The 15284-nt window shown below is 44.5% G+C and overlaps 2 protein-coding genes across 2 annotated transcripts; both read right to left on the bottom strand.

Moving 5' to 3' along the window:
• Positions 1–1690: 1690 nt before the first annotated feature.
• Positions 1691–7838, bottom strand: LOC139458141 (WSCD family member AAEL009094-like). Its single transcript, XM_071239455.1, has 3 exons — positions 7592–7838; positions 4150–4380; positions 1691–2043 (listed from the first exon to the last, which is right to left on the bottom strand). The coding sequence occupies exons 1-3, from the start codon at positions 7836–7838 to the stop codon at positions 1691–1693; spliced, it is 831 nt and encodes a 276-aa protein (XP_071095556.1).
• A 3958-nt stretch (positions 7839–11796) lies between these two features.
• Positions 11797–12435, bottom strand: LOC139458140 (bile salt-activated lipase-like). The gene has a single exon (XM_071239454.1). It carries the CDS (start codon positions 12433–12435, stop codon positions 11797–11799), a length of 639 nt encoding a protein of 212 aa, XP_071095555.1.
• Positions 12436–15284: the final 2849 nt, after the last annotated feature.

Raw genomic sequence — 15284 nt, 5'->3', positions numbered from 1 at the left:
TACACGCTGGGTCTCCAATACCAGCCAGGTCTCTTAAACATGCCGAGGCAAGGGCTGTCGCGAAATTAACAGACGACATAACGTCAAATAGAAGAAATACGGTAGTTTGATATCGAATGTTTTGGGCGTTGGCTGACCCTGACCCTGACCCTGACGGCCGCAACCCTGACTGCTTCGATGATGACATTAAAAGATTTAACGAAGGCATATCTTTTGCACACAGGCGAAATGTTTATGAAACTGTTAGAGAAATGTTCTATGGTGACCAGAATCGGAACAATTTGAGCTATTTCCTCATTGAAACAACCGACAATGAAAGTAAAATAAAACATTATAAAAATTGTTTAAAAAAAAACTTTATTCATCACAACCTGTTGCTTACAAACCTTTTTGTGATCGATATTCGTCGCTATGTCCGTCATCAACCATCGTAGGTATTTGGCATAAAAGGATTTAAAATTCCATCACTCAGAAAACACTTGTCCATTCGAAAATCCACGAAAACAATGCCCCAACATCATTGAACTCAATCTTGGTGAAATTCATTTCAGAACATGCACAATTAGGAAAATCATACACGACCCACTACGTCTGGGCGACGAATGTCTCATTCCATTCACACGCTGGCTTTGGAATCCATGAAATCTTGAAAATGACAGGTCACACCATGCAGATTCTGAGATAGGCCCTACCTCGTGTAAAGTTGTCCCGGCTCGTCTGTAGGCTAAAAAGCGGCTGTTCAGTCATACTCAGTTCCACTGGTAATCATATTGTACCAGCAGGCTCTATCATTCCCAGTAAGTCCACAGGTTAATGTTGAACCACATTATAGATGTAAACAAAATTGTCAGCCATTGACAGCTGCGAGGTGTGAGTAACCGTGATGTAGGTCAAGTTCTGCCACATCCAAGTTCGGGGTGGAGAGGCATTTATTTTGATGTTATTATTGTTTACTTGGGGTAATTGCTATCTAACTAATAACTCTTAGACATGTTAAATGTGTAATAGGATATTAATTCAAAACGTTTGTTGTAGAAATATATTCGTTTAGCATTTTAAAACCTTTTTCTATAACCTGTCACCCCTATAACAGAAATGATGGGATGTTCGATTTCCAAGAAATGACCTCCTCGCCAAATTCCGAGAAAAGACAGGGTCAGCCGAAACAGTGTACAACAGGTTGTTAGAAATTAAAACATCTGTCTTTGGACTAAGTTTGGAGTGTTATTTGTCAACTTCTTTTGAAAAACTATGTGTTTTGAATACCTATTATGAACTACTCACGACTATGGTGTTTTTAATCTTGAACTTTAGTAATAATTGTTACATATATAACTACCTGTGACCACTTTTCGGAATTTTCTAAGATTGCGGACCTGTGCACCTGTGTTATTTACGCGTTGCAAGAGAGCGCCGTTTTCAAAGCGTTGTTGCAGTCATGGTAGAATGGAGATAAACCTACTGCGTTTTGAAATTTGATGTAGTCCCAATGTAGAATAGATACCTCTTTATTATAATTTGGAACCTTGTCGTTGTTTCTGGTGTGACGTCATTTCGACCTTAATTTAAAATCACATTAAGATTTGAGTGACGACAACAATACCGTCCGGGTGACACTGGTTCGAGTGAAGTGCTTGTGCACTGACGAATTCTATAAACTATTAATTCAATGGGACAAAGACAAAGACAGTTATAGTTTCCATTTCTCCATAATCCCTGTTCTTAAGACAAACCTCTTCGACAACACAGTGGTAATGTTTGATATAAGCTCATTTATCATCTTCCTTTTACTGTCAGAATAGAAGAAGGACAGTGTCATTCCAGATGAAGGTCTATGAAAGTTGCCCTCCGAGTTCCGTAAAGCACACTGTGGCTTTGCGTCAACGCCTGCCTCCTTCAAGAATGAGGATATCCTGACGAGCTCGTGTGTTAAGTTGGCTCTCAAATCATCGTAGAGAACTGGGAGGACATCTTTGTGAAGAACCCAGTGTCTGTGGAAATTGTCATATCTGTGCACGAATCGTTGAACAAAATCATCCCAATCTGAAAATGAAAGTTGCATCATGGTTAGATGTGATCTGTCAGTTTGTATCAGATGTACTTTGGTTTTGGTTTGTTGTTTTACGCCGCACTCAGCAATATTCCAGCTATATGATGGCTGTCTGTAAATAATCGAGTCTGGACCAGACAATCCAGTGATTTACATCATGAACATCAATCCACGCAATTGGGATCAATGACATACATCAACCAAGTCAGCGAACCTGACCATCCGATCCCGTTAGTCGCCTTTTACGACAAGCATGGGTTGATTCAGACCTATTCTACTCAAGATCTTCACGGGTCCAAATGTACTTTGAAACCATTGTGGAAAACTGACAAGAGTACTGTGCAGGAATTGTCTCCAAACACCTCACAATTGTCTTAAGATCTCTGTGACGTCATTGAAAACGTCTCGGTGCCAATACGTATAAAAATTCTGATGCTTTCCGCCTCTGGTTGACTTCGGTATGCACAAAGGCCGGAATATAGCTGCTTGCTTACTGTGGCGATAAAAAAACACTCACCGGCTACGCCTTCGCTCGCTCCCTTCCCCGCTCACGCACGCACGCACGCACTCAATTCACTCACTCACCCACCCACGTAATCTCAGGATGATAAAACTAATATATTATTTTATATATGGTAAAAACATCATCTTCCATCAGTAATTTACGCATCGTTAATGTTTGATATTTGCACACGATAGCACGAAACATGGCTGGCTGACAATCCAAAATAATTATCGCATATTTTTTAAAATACAAGTTCAGGTTTTCTTATTATAAGAATTTAGAAAGTGACAGAGGAGTTCTTATAACGTTTGTTTGTTAGCCTGTAAATAATCGAGTCCAGATAATCCAGTGATTGATATGGTGAATAACACACTGATAGGATACGATAACTCGCAATCAGCAAAGTCGGCGAGTCTGACAACGCAGTCTATCAAATCGGGGGGCACGGGTGGCCCAGTCGTCTAAGGCGCCGCGATTCGCTGTGCAGAGTTGCGTCCCTTGGGCACGCCAGAAACCTATGATTGTGGGTTCGAATCCCGGTTCGCCCCGGTTATGTTTCTAGGTTTGTCAGCACCATACCCGTACTCGTGGGTTTCACCGAAGTGGTAAACGTCTGAGACCTGCATCACTTCGGGCTTTCCTCCCACATTAAGCTGACACGCCGCGATATAACTGGAATACTGTTAACAGCGGCGTTAAACCAAACTCACTCACTCACTATCAAATCGCCTCTGACGGCCGCTGCTTGGGATCTAGTATTACCGGGATATGGATGTAAACTCCCCTTGCGGTTTTGACGGAGAATGTGAGCCCAATATCCCGACTCGCCGGCTTACAGTCTCCGTCAAGACCGAGGGGGACTGTATATCCTACTCATGAGCCTCAATGCAAGAAATACCCGGAAAAATCAGAAAACATCGACATACCTTATAGGGAAACAATACAGTGTGTCGCAGTATAAAAGGAATTCACTCAAAAAACACGTGCAGCTGGAGTCATGACATAATAATCTGAACAAACTCACGTCACCTGCCCCAGTAGCTCAGTGGGAAAACAGGGGGTTACAAAACTTAACACAAATGTGAGGTTGCAGGTTCGATTCACATCATCGAATTTTCATGTTTAAATCAAATTTCTGACTTTTAACCAATTATCAAACACAATTATGTACGCATCAAGTGGCAATTTTATTAAACGTTAAATTTCACGTAATGCCCGCTTACCCGAGCTACTTCAGCTGGAATGCCCGCTTACCCGAGCATACTTAAGCTTGAATGCCCGCTTACCCGAGTAACTTTAGCTTGAATGCCTGCTGACCCGAGCATACTTAAGCTGGAATGCTTGCTTACCCGAGCATACTTAAGCTGGAATGCCCGCTTACCCGAGCATACTTAAGCTGGAATGCCCGCTTACCCGAGCATACTTAAGCTGGAATGCCAGCTTACCCGAGCATTTACGAGGGAATAACTCCTTTACGGGTTTACCCGAGACAAGTCGTCCTTTACGGGTTTACCCGAGACAAGTCAAACCTATATTCATAACCGAGTGACATCGTTTGAGGTTAATAAACACTAAAGAGAGCATCTGTGCTTACACTTGAATTCACTGACGTTGATTAGCCCTGTGTGGTTGCCGTCTGATCGATCGCGGCGGAATTCAGCCAGAATGGCTGCATATGGGTTCCGGATGAGTAGGATAGCTCGTTCATACAAGTCTATATAAGGATAGTGCGTCTTTATCGCCACGACAGAACCGTTTGTAATTTCTTCTCCCGGGAATTCCTTCTTCATGAGCTGTTCATGAAAGACAGATCCTGTTAAGATGCCTGAAACAATGAATATGTTGAAAATTAATTCCCGGAGCAAACGAGGAGATGAGTGAGTGAGTATGGTTTTGCGCCGCGTTTAGCAATATTCCAGCAATATCACGGCGGAGGACACTAGAAATGGGCTTCGCACATTGTACCCATGTCGGGATTCGAACCCGGGTCTTCGGCACGACGAGCGAACGCTTTTATCACTAGGCTACCGACCGCCCACTATGAGATGAGGTGAAATGGGGTTCGGCGTCTCGGTTAAGACTATTTAATCCTTACAGCGCGAGCGCGTGCGTGCGTGCGTGCGTGCGTGCGTGCGTGCGTGCGTGTGGGTGCGTCTGTGTCTGTGTGTGTGTAAGTGTTCCAAAGTGTTCCTACTGTAAATAATCGAGTCTGGACCAGACAATCCAGTGATTAATATCATGGGCATCGATCCACGTGCGTCAACCAAGTCAGCGAGCCTGACCGCCCGATCCCGTTAGTCGCCTTTTACGACAAGCATAGTCACCTTTTCCGGCATGCATCGGTTGCTGAAGACCTATTCTACCCCGGAATGTTCACGGTGCAATAACGCGTATGTACCCCGTTGGAATCGATAGCGGCCTGTCATGGCCTGCCCATGGAAGAGACGGGTATTCGAATTACATCCTGGGGAATGGTAGCCCACTCGGCCTGCAATGCAAAAGCCAACTTCTGCAACGTCTGGGGTTGTGGTTGACGTCGGCGTAGGCGTCTATCCAATTCATCCCACAGGGTCTCTTGTGATCGGTGCTGTATGCGGTCGAGCGTTGTCCTGCTGGAATACACCGTTGCAGTTGGCTGCAATTGGGAGGACGTGTGGTAGGAGAATTTCGTTGATTTATCGTTGACCCGTAAGATTTCCCTGGATATTGACCAAACCTGTCCTGTCCTGTCATGATGAGAGAAGGGCGCCCACGTCATAACGCTACCCTCGCCAAACCTGTCCACTTCCTGTACGCAGTTCCCGGCGTAACGTTCTCCCTGACGTCTGTAGACCCGTGCTCTTCCATCACCGCGACGGAGGAGAAATCTTGATTCGTTGCTGAACCAGACATCTCTCCATCGCAGTTGGGTCCATTCCCTTTGTTGACGACACCACTGCAGTCGCTGTTCACGATGTCGACTCAATACGACGCGTCGAACAGGACGTCTAGCTCGTAGACCTGCTGCTCTTAAACGGTTTCGTACGGTCTGGTCAGAGATTCTGCGCAGTTCGGATAATTGTGATGCGGTTGAGGTGGCTGTTGTCGTCCTTTCACGTAGGTGGCGCAGTCGGAGACAGCGATCGTGGTCGGGGGTGGTTACTCTTGTTCGTCCCGACTTTGGCCGATCACGTGTTGACCAATGCTGATAAAACTGATCCCATAGACTTGTAATGGTGCTGGGCGCTACATTGAAAACCCTGGCTATAGTTGATCGGATTCACCTGCCTGCAAGCGACCTATGACGTTGTTTCTTTGCACTTACATTACTCTTGGCATGTTGTTGAACTGTCACTGTTCGATTGTCGCAGATATCAGGCAATGAAAAACCCTTCCCTTTAACACAGTTTATAGTGCTGCTGCCCGTATAGTGCGTGCAGCTACATGGCCCTTTCCGTAATGCACTGGGTGCGTTTTTCCGAATCGTACGTATTTCCCGAAAAATGGTTTGCATGTCCTTGTTGTGATCATTTTGATCCGGAATATTTGTTACTGACAATATAACACATTAACCCACTTTATTTTGCACCTCTTGGTCCACTAATTTTGCTTTTATTGCAAAGAAATATCCGTATTGCGTTTCTTTTTTTTGAAGCGTATATATAAAATATTGTTTTTATGAGTCTTTTTGTGTCTCGTGAGCCATTGTGGCCGGTCGCTGAGATTTTACATTCATATGTCATTTTATATGTACAGTGGGTAACACTATGATAAAATATTAGTAGTATTTTTTTTCTTCGTGCTAACCAATTATACTTACTATGGGGGTAATTGGTTTAGTTCAACGTCGCTTTTAACAGTATCCTCGTTCTATCACAGCGTGCCAGCTTCATGTCGGTGGACAGCCCGAAGTTATGCTATTCTCAAACGTTTACTACTTTGTTGTGTATGGGGCTGACATATGTAAATACACAGTCAGGGAGAACCAGATTTGAATGCACGATCAGAAGATTATGGTACGCTTTGGCAAGCTCGACAGCAACTCGCAGCAGCTTCACCGACTACCCTTAACTCCCGTGTTGTTTCAGTCAGAGGTCAGATGTAAATCACAAGGTTTAGTGAGTGAGTGAGTTTTACGCCGCTTTTAGCAATATTCCAGCAATATCACGGCGGGGGACACCAGAAATGGGCTTCACACATTGTACCCATGTCGGGAATCGAACCCGGGTCTTCGGCGTGACGAGCGAACACAAGGTTTAGAATGTGTATATCACTGATCGTGAGTTGTATCCAGGCAGGAAGTGTTTATTAATCCTCCTTAGTTGGTTGGTTGGTTGATTTGTTGTTTTACGCCGCACTCTGCAATATAACGGCTATATGACGGCGGTCTGTAAAATAATCGAGTCTGGACCAGACAATCCAGTTATTGACATCATGAGCATCGATCCACGCAATTGGGATCGATGACCTGCATCAACCAAGTCAGCGAGCCTGACCACCCGATCCCGTTAGTCGCCTTTTATGACAAGCATAGTCGCCTTTTATGGCAAGCATGGATTGATGAAGACCTATTCTACTCCGGATCTTCACGGGTATTAGGAACAGCTTGTGACCAACAATGGCCTACAAACTGCCCCATGGTTGTCTGAACAAATGCTTCAGGACAGATGCCTTTCTGATTTTTTGCAAGGACTTCATTAACATTGTTATATTCCCAGTAATATTCCAGTTATATCGCGGCGTGTCAGCTTCATGTGGGAGGAAAGCCCGAAGTGATGCAGGTCTCAGACGTTTACCACTTCGGTGAAACCCACGAGCACGGGTATGGTGTTGACAAACCTAGAAACCTAATCGGGGCGAACCGGGATTCGAAACCACAATCTTGGTTTCTGGCGTGCCCAAGGGACGCAACTCTGCACAGCGAATCGCTGCGCCTTAGACGACTGGGCCACCCGTACCTTTATTATTGGAGAGACATGACAAGAAAAATGAAACATAAAATCTAAATAGAACTGTTAATTTTGTCATGGATTCGACAAAGTGACAAATACCAGTACCTGTGAGTTCTTGAAGAAGATGACGCATCCACGTGTTGCCGGATCCGGGAAAACTGGCCAAAGCTGTTACGGGAAGGGTCCTTTTGGACAAGGAAGGGATCGGACAAACCAGATCCAGAGTCCGGATCGGATGGTGTTTCTTTGCACTGATAACATCATCGACCTTGACCAAGGTCACATTATTGCTGATGATGCACAGAAGCATGATGCACACGACACTGGCGAACAGCATCCTCATCTTCCCCATCTTCCAAGCGTCTGGCCTCATCACAGTACCACCTCCGAATCCACCTTGCCTCGCGTCCCAACTGCTACCCACCAGCACGGATGCAGATGTTGCCTCTCTCTGACAATTAAGCCTATCTTGAAATGGATCTCGTCAAGCAGGATGACATCCGAAAGGTAATTGAAGCTGGTCCTTGGCGAATGGATCAGCGTTAACCCTCTTCTGTATGATGAAGTGAACACATCCATCAATGACCTCGACTGACTGACTGACTGACTGACTGACTCACTCACTCACTCATTGACTGACTCACTGACTCATTGACTGACTCACTGACTGACTGACTGACTGACTGACTCATTGACTGACTGACTCACTGACCCACTGACTCACTGACTGACTGACTCATTGACTGACTCACTGACTCATTGACTGACTGACTGACTGACTGACTCATTGACTCACTCACTGACTCACTCACTCACTCACTCACTCACTCACTCACTCACTCACTGACTCACTGACTCACTGACTCACTCACTGACTCACTGACTCACTCACTGACTCACTCACCCACCCACCCACTCTTCTGCATGACGAAGAGAACAAATCCAATGCCCTCAACCAAAAAGGAAAGAAATTCACCTTTCAAGTGTTGACCACTATCCTACACAAACGGCTTAATGTTTGACCTCAGAAGTTGACACATGTGTAAGCTACATGAGTCGGGGGGCACGGGTGGCCCAGTTGTCTAGGGCGCCGCGATTCGCTGTGCAGAGTTGCTTCCCCTGGACACGCCAGAAACCTATGGTTGTGGGCTCGAATCCCGGTTCACCCCGATTAGGTTTCTAGGTTTGTCAGCACCATACCCGTGCTCGTGGGTTTCACCGAAGTGATAAACGTCTGAGACCTGCATCACTTCGGGCTTTCCTCCCACATGAAGCTGACACGCCGTGATATAACTGGAATAATGTTAAAAGCGGCGTTAAACCCAACTCACTCACTCACTCACTATATGGGTCGACACACAGGATTGGTTCCGTCACAGGACAAACTGGTTTGTCACTAATCTCCTGCTGGGACGTGGTGTAAGGGGCGGTAGGGTAGCCTAGTGGTTAAAGCGTTCGCTCGTCACGCTGAAGACCCGGGTTCGGTTCCCGACATTGGTACAATGTGGGAAGCCCATTTCTGGTGTCCCCCGCCGGGATATTGATGGAATATTGCTGAGTGTGGTGTTAAGGAACAAACAAACAAACAAACAAACAACAAACTATTGTGACAGACTGGAACAGAGCTCACGTGCAGCTGGCGTCGAAGATATTTACATATAAATTCTAAGGTATTTACTTCCCCAGTCTGCTGTTATCTCATTCGCCCATAGCTGTCTCGTACAAGATGTCACAGTCAACTAGATATTTTCATTAAGAGTCATAGTGTCATCAAGATTCTATCTCTTTCAGTCAGTAATTCGGAGATGTCACCAACTGACAGACTGGTGCGACAGGCTGTAACACACTAACCTCTAACAACCGCATGTCGCTCATCTGACCGTTTAGCAATATTCCAGCAATATCACAGCGGCGGACACCAGGGTACCCATGTGGAGAATCGAACCCAGTGCTTCGGCGTGACGAGCGAACGCGTTAACCACGAGGATACGAGTGACGTTTTATGACGCCTTTTATAGCAATATACCAGCCAGGTGAACCCGACATATCTACATTGTACCCAAGACCGCCTCCGTGGTCTAATGGTAGAGCGTCCGCCCGGAGAGCGGAAGGTCCGGGGTTCGATCACCAGCCACGTCATACCAAAAGACGTTAACAGATGGTACTTGTTGTTACCCTGTCTGGCGCTTGGTATTAAGGGGCTAAAACAAGGACTGGTCGGCTCGGACTAAATCGGCATCAGTCCGGACTAGTACAAACAGACACACACATACATACACGTGCATGCACGTCGCTGTACAAGAGCAATAATCTTGGACGCGACGTTAAACCCCATTTCACCTCACCTACATTGTACCCACATGGGATTTGGTGACGTGAGATGGCCTACGGTTTAACGTAGCGTTTAAGATTATTGCACTTATAGATCGATGTGCATGGATGTGTGTGTTTGTGGCTGTTTGTACGGGCGGTCGGGTAGCCTAGTGGTTAAAGCGTTCGCTCGTCACGCCGATGACCCGGGTGCAATGTGTGAAGCCCATTTCTGGTGTCCCCCGCCGTGATATTGCTGGAATATTGCTAAAATCAGCGTAAAACCATACTCACTCACTCACTCACTTGTACGAATCCGGAGTAATGCCGAGTTTATAGTGATAACCTACTGACAATACCATGCTGCAGTTTAACATGAGTACCCCACCCAGACACAGTATACTGACTCGGCGCCGACCAGTCCTTGTTTTAGCCCCTTAGTGCTGAGCGCCAGGCAGAGTAACAACAAGTACCACCTTTAACGTCTTTTAGCATGGCGCGCTATCCGGGCAGACGCTCTACCACTAGACCACGGAGGCGGTCAAGGTGGGGATTTGACACCATGTATTCAACATGAAGTTAGAACGCCACACGATAAGGTTGGATGCCGCCCAACACAAATTGTAAATTTTTGCCATAGAGGGAAAGATAGAATTATTTTTAGTAATTCTCAGTGAGCATTTTTTTGTTACTTCATGCTGATTGGTTAATTCACGCCAATGTTTTTATTATTGTTTATTGTTTTTATTGTTGCCAATTGCCAATTGCTCCATTGTTTTCAAGTCCCCAATAGCCACGTGACGTCATATCAACACACTGTGATGAAAAGATGACGTCATTACTTTCAGGACGTCTCACTTGGTTGTGTGTGACATGGTTCCAACAATAGACTGCCAGAGCTACTTTCACTACTTGTGACCGCGAATCGAAATGTGTCTGCCCCTCGTGAAGTAACGGTGAATGTGACCCGTGAAGATTCCAGGGTAGAATAGGTCTTCAGGAACCCATGCTTGCCGTAAAAGGTGACTATGCTTGTTGTAAAAGGCGACTAACGAGATAGGGTGGTCAGGCTCGCTGACTTGGTTGATGCATGTCATCGATCCCAATTACGTGGATCGATGCTAATGATATCAATCACTGGATTGTCTGGTCCAGACTCGATGGTTTACAGACCGCCGTCATATAGCTGGAATATTGCTGAGTGCGGCGTTAAACCAGAAACCAACCAACCAACCAACTAACGGTGAATGTCGCTAATATGGAAGCGTATTAGTGCCACAGTCTAAAACAAAATTTCATCTACGTAGATGATATTGTTTTAGACTGTGGCACTAAGACGCTTCCATACGCTAAGGCTCGGAGACAGATAATTCGTATTCTCCTAAGCTCGAAGGTTACACTCCAAGTATATTACCCAGGATATCAATGATTTTCAGTAACTCCTACTGAGTAAAATAATGTCAGGTGCATCCAAACTGGACAGATTATGCTAATTGTCCCATAGTTTGTCATTGTTTTTTAAACGGTCTATAGCAATGGGGCGTAATTTCCACACATTATCACATATAATTAAAGATGTCTTCCTCTATTGTCACTTACGTTGTCAATATTTGGTTTCATACGACGTCTCGATCATAGAACCCGCGTTTAATTCATTTTTGAAAAATGACTAGAGTAATAAATAATTAATGACGTCGCTTCAGCTGCGACGACATGTGTTTCACACAAATGTGGCGGCTTAGGTGTCTAATTAAGTATGCCAGGTGTCTAATTAAGTATGACAGATGTCTAATTAAGTATGCCAGTTGTCTAATTAAGTATGCCAGATGTCTAATTAAGTATGACAGGTGTCTAATTAAGTATTCCAGGTGTCTAATTAAGTATTCCAGGTGTCTAATTAAGTATTCCAGGTGTCTAATTAAGTATTCCAGGTGTCTAATTAAGTATGTATAGATTGTTTGTTTCAAGTACTCAATCGTTGGCAAATGTTCGATTTGTTGCTAACACACCTGTAGGAGGTCTGTAGGAGACCTGTAGGAGACCTGTAGGAGGCCTGTAGGAGACCTGTAGGAGGCATGTAGGAGGCATGTAGGAGGCATGTAGGAGGCCTGTAGGAGACCTGTAGGAGGCCTGTAGGAGACCTGTAGGAGGCATGTAGGAGACCTGTAGGAGGCCTGTAGGAGACCTGTAGGAGGCATGTAGGAGGCATGTAGGAGGCATGTAGGAGGCCTGTAGGAGACCTGTAGGAGGCCTGTAGGAGACCTGTAGGAGGCATGTAGGAGACCTGTAGGAGGCCTGTAGGAGGCATGTAGGAGGCATGTAGGAGGCCTGTAGGAGACCTGTAGGAGGCCTGTAGGAGACCTGTAGGAGGCATGTAGGAGACCTGTAGGAGGCCTGTAGGAGGCATGTAGGAGGCATGTAGGAGGCATGTAGGAGGCATGTAGGAGGCCTGTAGGAGACCTGTAGGAGGCCTGTAGGAGGCCTGTAGGAGGCATGTAGGAGGCATGTAGGAGGCCTGTAGGAGGCATGTAGGAGGTCTGTAGGAGACCTGTAGGAGGCCTGTAGGAGACCTGTAGGAGACCTGTAGGAGGCATGTAGGAGGCATGTAGGAGACCTGTGGGAGGCCTGTAGGAGGCCATCGTGCTGGTTACAAAATAAAAAAAAGGTAATAAAAGTTGACAGCTGTTTTTAGAAACATTCCCTGTTCTTTATGGTGGCCGAGAGGGGACATCACTTTATCGCCTTCAGTTACGACCGCCTCCAAACACGGCCGCGAGAAAGCGACAACACGAGACGGTAATGCAATGTCCCCTCTCGGCCACAACAGGAATGTAACACTATTTAATGTAAGCGGTGGTGAGGAAGTTATCATATTTAGATGCCCGAATTAACTTCCGGAATAGCATGATGGATGTCAAGTGTTATAGAAAGGGAATATTCTGTGATGTTCTAGTGACACTCGGCTGGTCTAGCACTTTGTGGAAAATGCTGGAGGGTAGTGGAGCGGGCGCGTCCCTGTCTCATCTCACATTTCATATGACATTACATCAAGACCAGCTTTTGTGTGAAGATGACCCCGGGTTCCCCAGCCGGAAGCTTGACCACTGTTGCTGATTTGTGAATATTAATATCCCTAAACTTTTTGTTATCACCAGTGCCTTCATATTTTGTATTTGATACTGTCATTGAATATTGTACTACCACTTCATTATGTACTGCCATTGTATTTCTGTGCAGTATTTTATACTGATTTGTAAACCTAATTAATTGTGTAATATAAATTGTGATCGTATACCAGCTTGTTTTTTGTTAGATTCACACAATTACCTTATTGTTTCCATGTGGGAATCGACACGTTACACAGCTGTGGGTGTTCTCTACCTTCTGTTGAGTAGCATTTAGTGTTTTATCTGCAAATGCCATAATGTTATCCCTAAATATTCTGTTTGACATCTGACTGAAGATGAGCATTGTGTCTCTTGTCTTGCATAAATCTGCATGTGTGTGTACTTGTGTGAGTGTGTGTGTACTTGTGTGAGTGTGTGTGTGTGTGTGTGTGTGTGTGTGTGTGTGTCTGTGTCTGTGTATATTTTATCTGGTTTTGCAGATCTCGCTGAAACAATATCTAAACTCCATACGAACCCCGGGCACCCACCCCCACCTGTGATCCTGAGTTTGAATCCCGGTTCGCACTGATTATGTTTCTGGGTTTGTCAGCACCATACCCACGATAGTTGGTTTCACAAAGTGGTAAACGTCTGAGACCTGCATCATTTTGCGTTTTAGTCCCACATTAAGCCTGTATGCCGTGATATGGAACACGGTCAAAGCGGCGTTAAACCCAACTCACTCATGCCGTTTCCAGCCCAGGCAACCTTAAACCAACAGCGAATGTGGTACAGACGTTAAAGGTACTTGTTGTTACCCTGCCTGACGCTCGGCATTAAGGGGAATGACAAGGGCTGTATCTCGTCAGTGTATTGTCTGAGTGGGGGTATCTGCGGCATGTATCTCACACGTCTCTACAGAAGCACAATAATCTTGAAAGCCACGTTAAAACCCCATTTTGCCTCCGCTACAATGACATATGCCAGCTACAACGACGCGATATGTTCAGACACACATCATCATAGATACTGGCACATGCTTTAATTAGCATATCTGAATACCGCATGATATATTCAGTGACACATCATCATAGATACTGGCACATGCTTTAATTACCATATCTGAATACCGCCTGATATATTCAGTGACACATCATCATAGCTACTGGCACATGCTTTAATTAGCATATCTGAATACCACATGATATATTCAGTGACACATCATCATAGATACTGGCACATGCTTTAATTACCATATCTGAATACCGCCTGATATATTCAGTGACACATCATCATAGCTACTGGCACATGCTTTAATTAGCATATCTGAATACCACATGATATATTCAGTGACACATCATCATAGATACTGGCACATGCTTTAATTAGCATATCTGAATACCGCATGATATATTCAGTGACACATCATCATAGATACTGGCACATGCTTTAATTACCATATCTGAATACCGCATGATATATTCAGTGACACATCATCATAGATACTGGCACATGCTTTAATTAGCATATCTGAATACCGCATGATATATTCAGTGACACATCATCATAGATACTGGCACATGCTTTAATTAGCATATCTGAATACCGCATGATATATTCAGTGACACATCATCATAGATACTGGCACATGCTTTAATTACCATATCTGAATACCGCATGATATATTCAGTGACACATCATCATAGATACTGGCACATGCTTTAATTAGCATATCTGAATACCACATGATATATTCAGTGACACATCATCACAGATACTGGCACATGCTTTAATTAGCATATCTGAATACCGCATGATATATTCAGTGACACATCATCATAGATACTGGCACATACTTTAATTAGCATATCTGAATACCACATGATATATTCAGTGACACATCATCACAGATACTGGCACATGCTTTAATTAGCATATCTGAATACCACATGATATATTCAGTGACACATCATTATAGATACTGGCACATGCTTTCATTAGCATATCTGAATACCACATGATATATTCAGAGACACATCATCACAGATACTGGCACATGCTTTCATTAGCATATCTGAATACCACATGATATATTCAGTGACACATCATCACAGATACTGGCACATGCTTTAATTAGCATATCTGAATACCGCATGATATATTCAGTGACACATCATCACAGATACTGGCACATGCTTTAATTAGCATATCTGAATACCGCATGATATATTCAGTGACACATCATCATAGATACTGGCACATGCTTTAATTACCATATCTGAATACCGCATGATATATTCAGTGACACATCATCATAGATACTGGCACATGCTTTAATTAGCATATCTGAATACCGCATGATATATTCAGTGACACATCAT

Source organism: Haliotis cracherodii, unplaced genomic scaffold, assembly GCF_022045235.1.
Source record: "Haliotis cracherodii isolate W230 unplaced genomic scaffold, xgHalCrac1.p SCAF_12, whole genome shotgun sequence".
NCBI classification, from domain to species: Eukaryota; Metazoa; Mollusca; class Gastropoda; order Lepetellida; family Haliotidae; genus Haliotis; species Haliotis cracherodii.
The sequence above is the reverse complement of the archived record's forward strand: the minus strand, read 5'-3'. Positions and strand labels throughout refer to the sequence as shown.

Coding starts and splice junctions, on each gene's coding strand:
- LOC139458141 (XM_071239455.1), bottom strand. CDS start 7,838: ATGGGGAAGATGAGGATGCTGTTCGCCAGTGTCGTGTGCATCATGCTT. Junction 4,381..7,591: donor TCTTCTTCAAGAACTCACAG/GTACTGGTATTT, acceptor TCATTGTTTCAG/GCATCTTAACAGGATCTGTC. Junction 2,044..4,149: donor CAACGTCAGTGAATTCAAGT/GTAAGCACAGAT, acceptor TTTCATTTTCAG/ATTGGGATGATTTTGTTCAA.
- LOC139458140 (XM_071239454.1), bottom strand. CDS start 12,435: ATGGCCTCCTACAGGCCTCCCACAGGTCTCCTACATGCCTCCTACATG.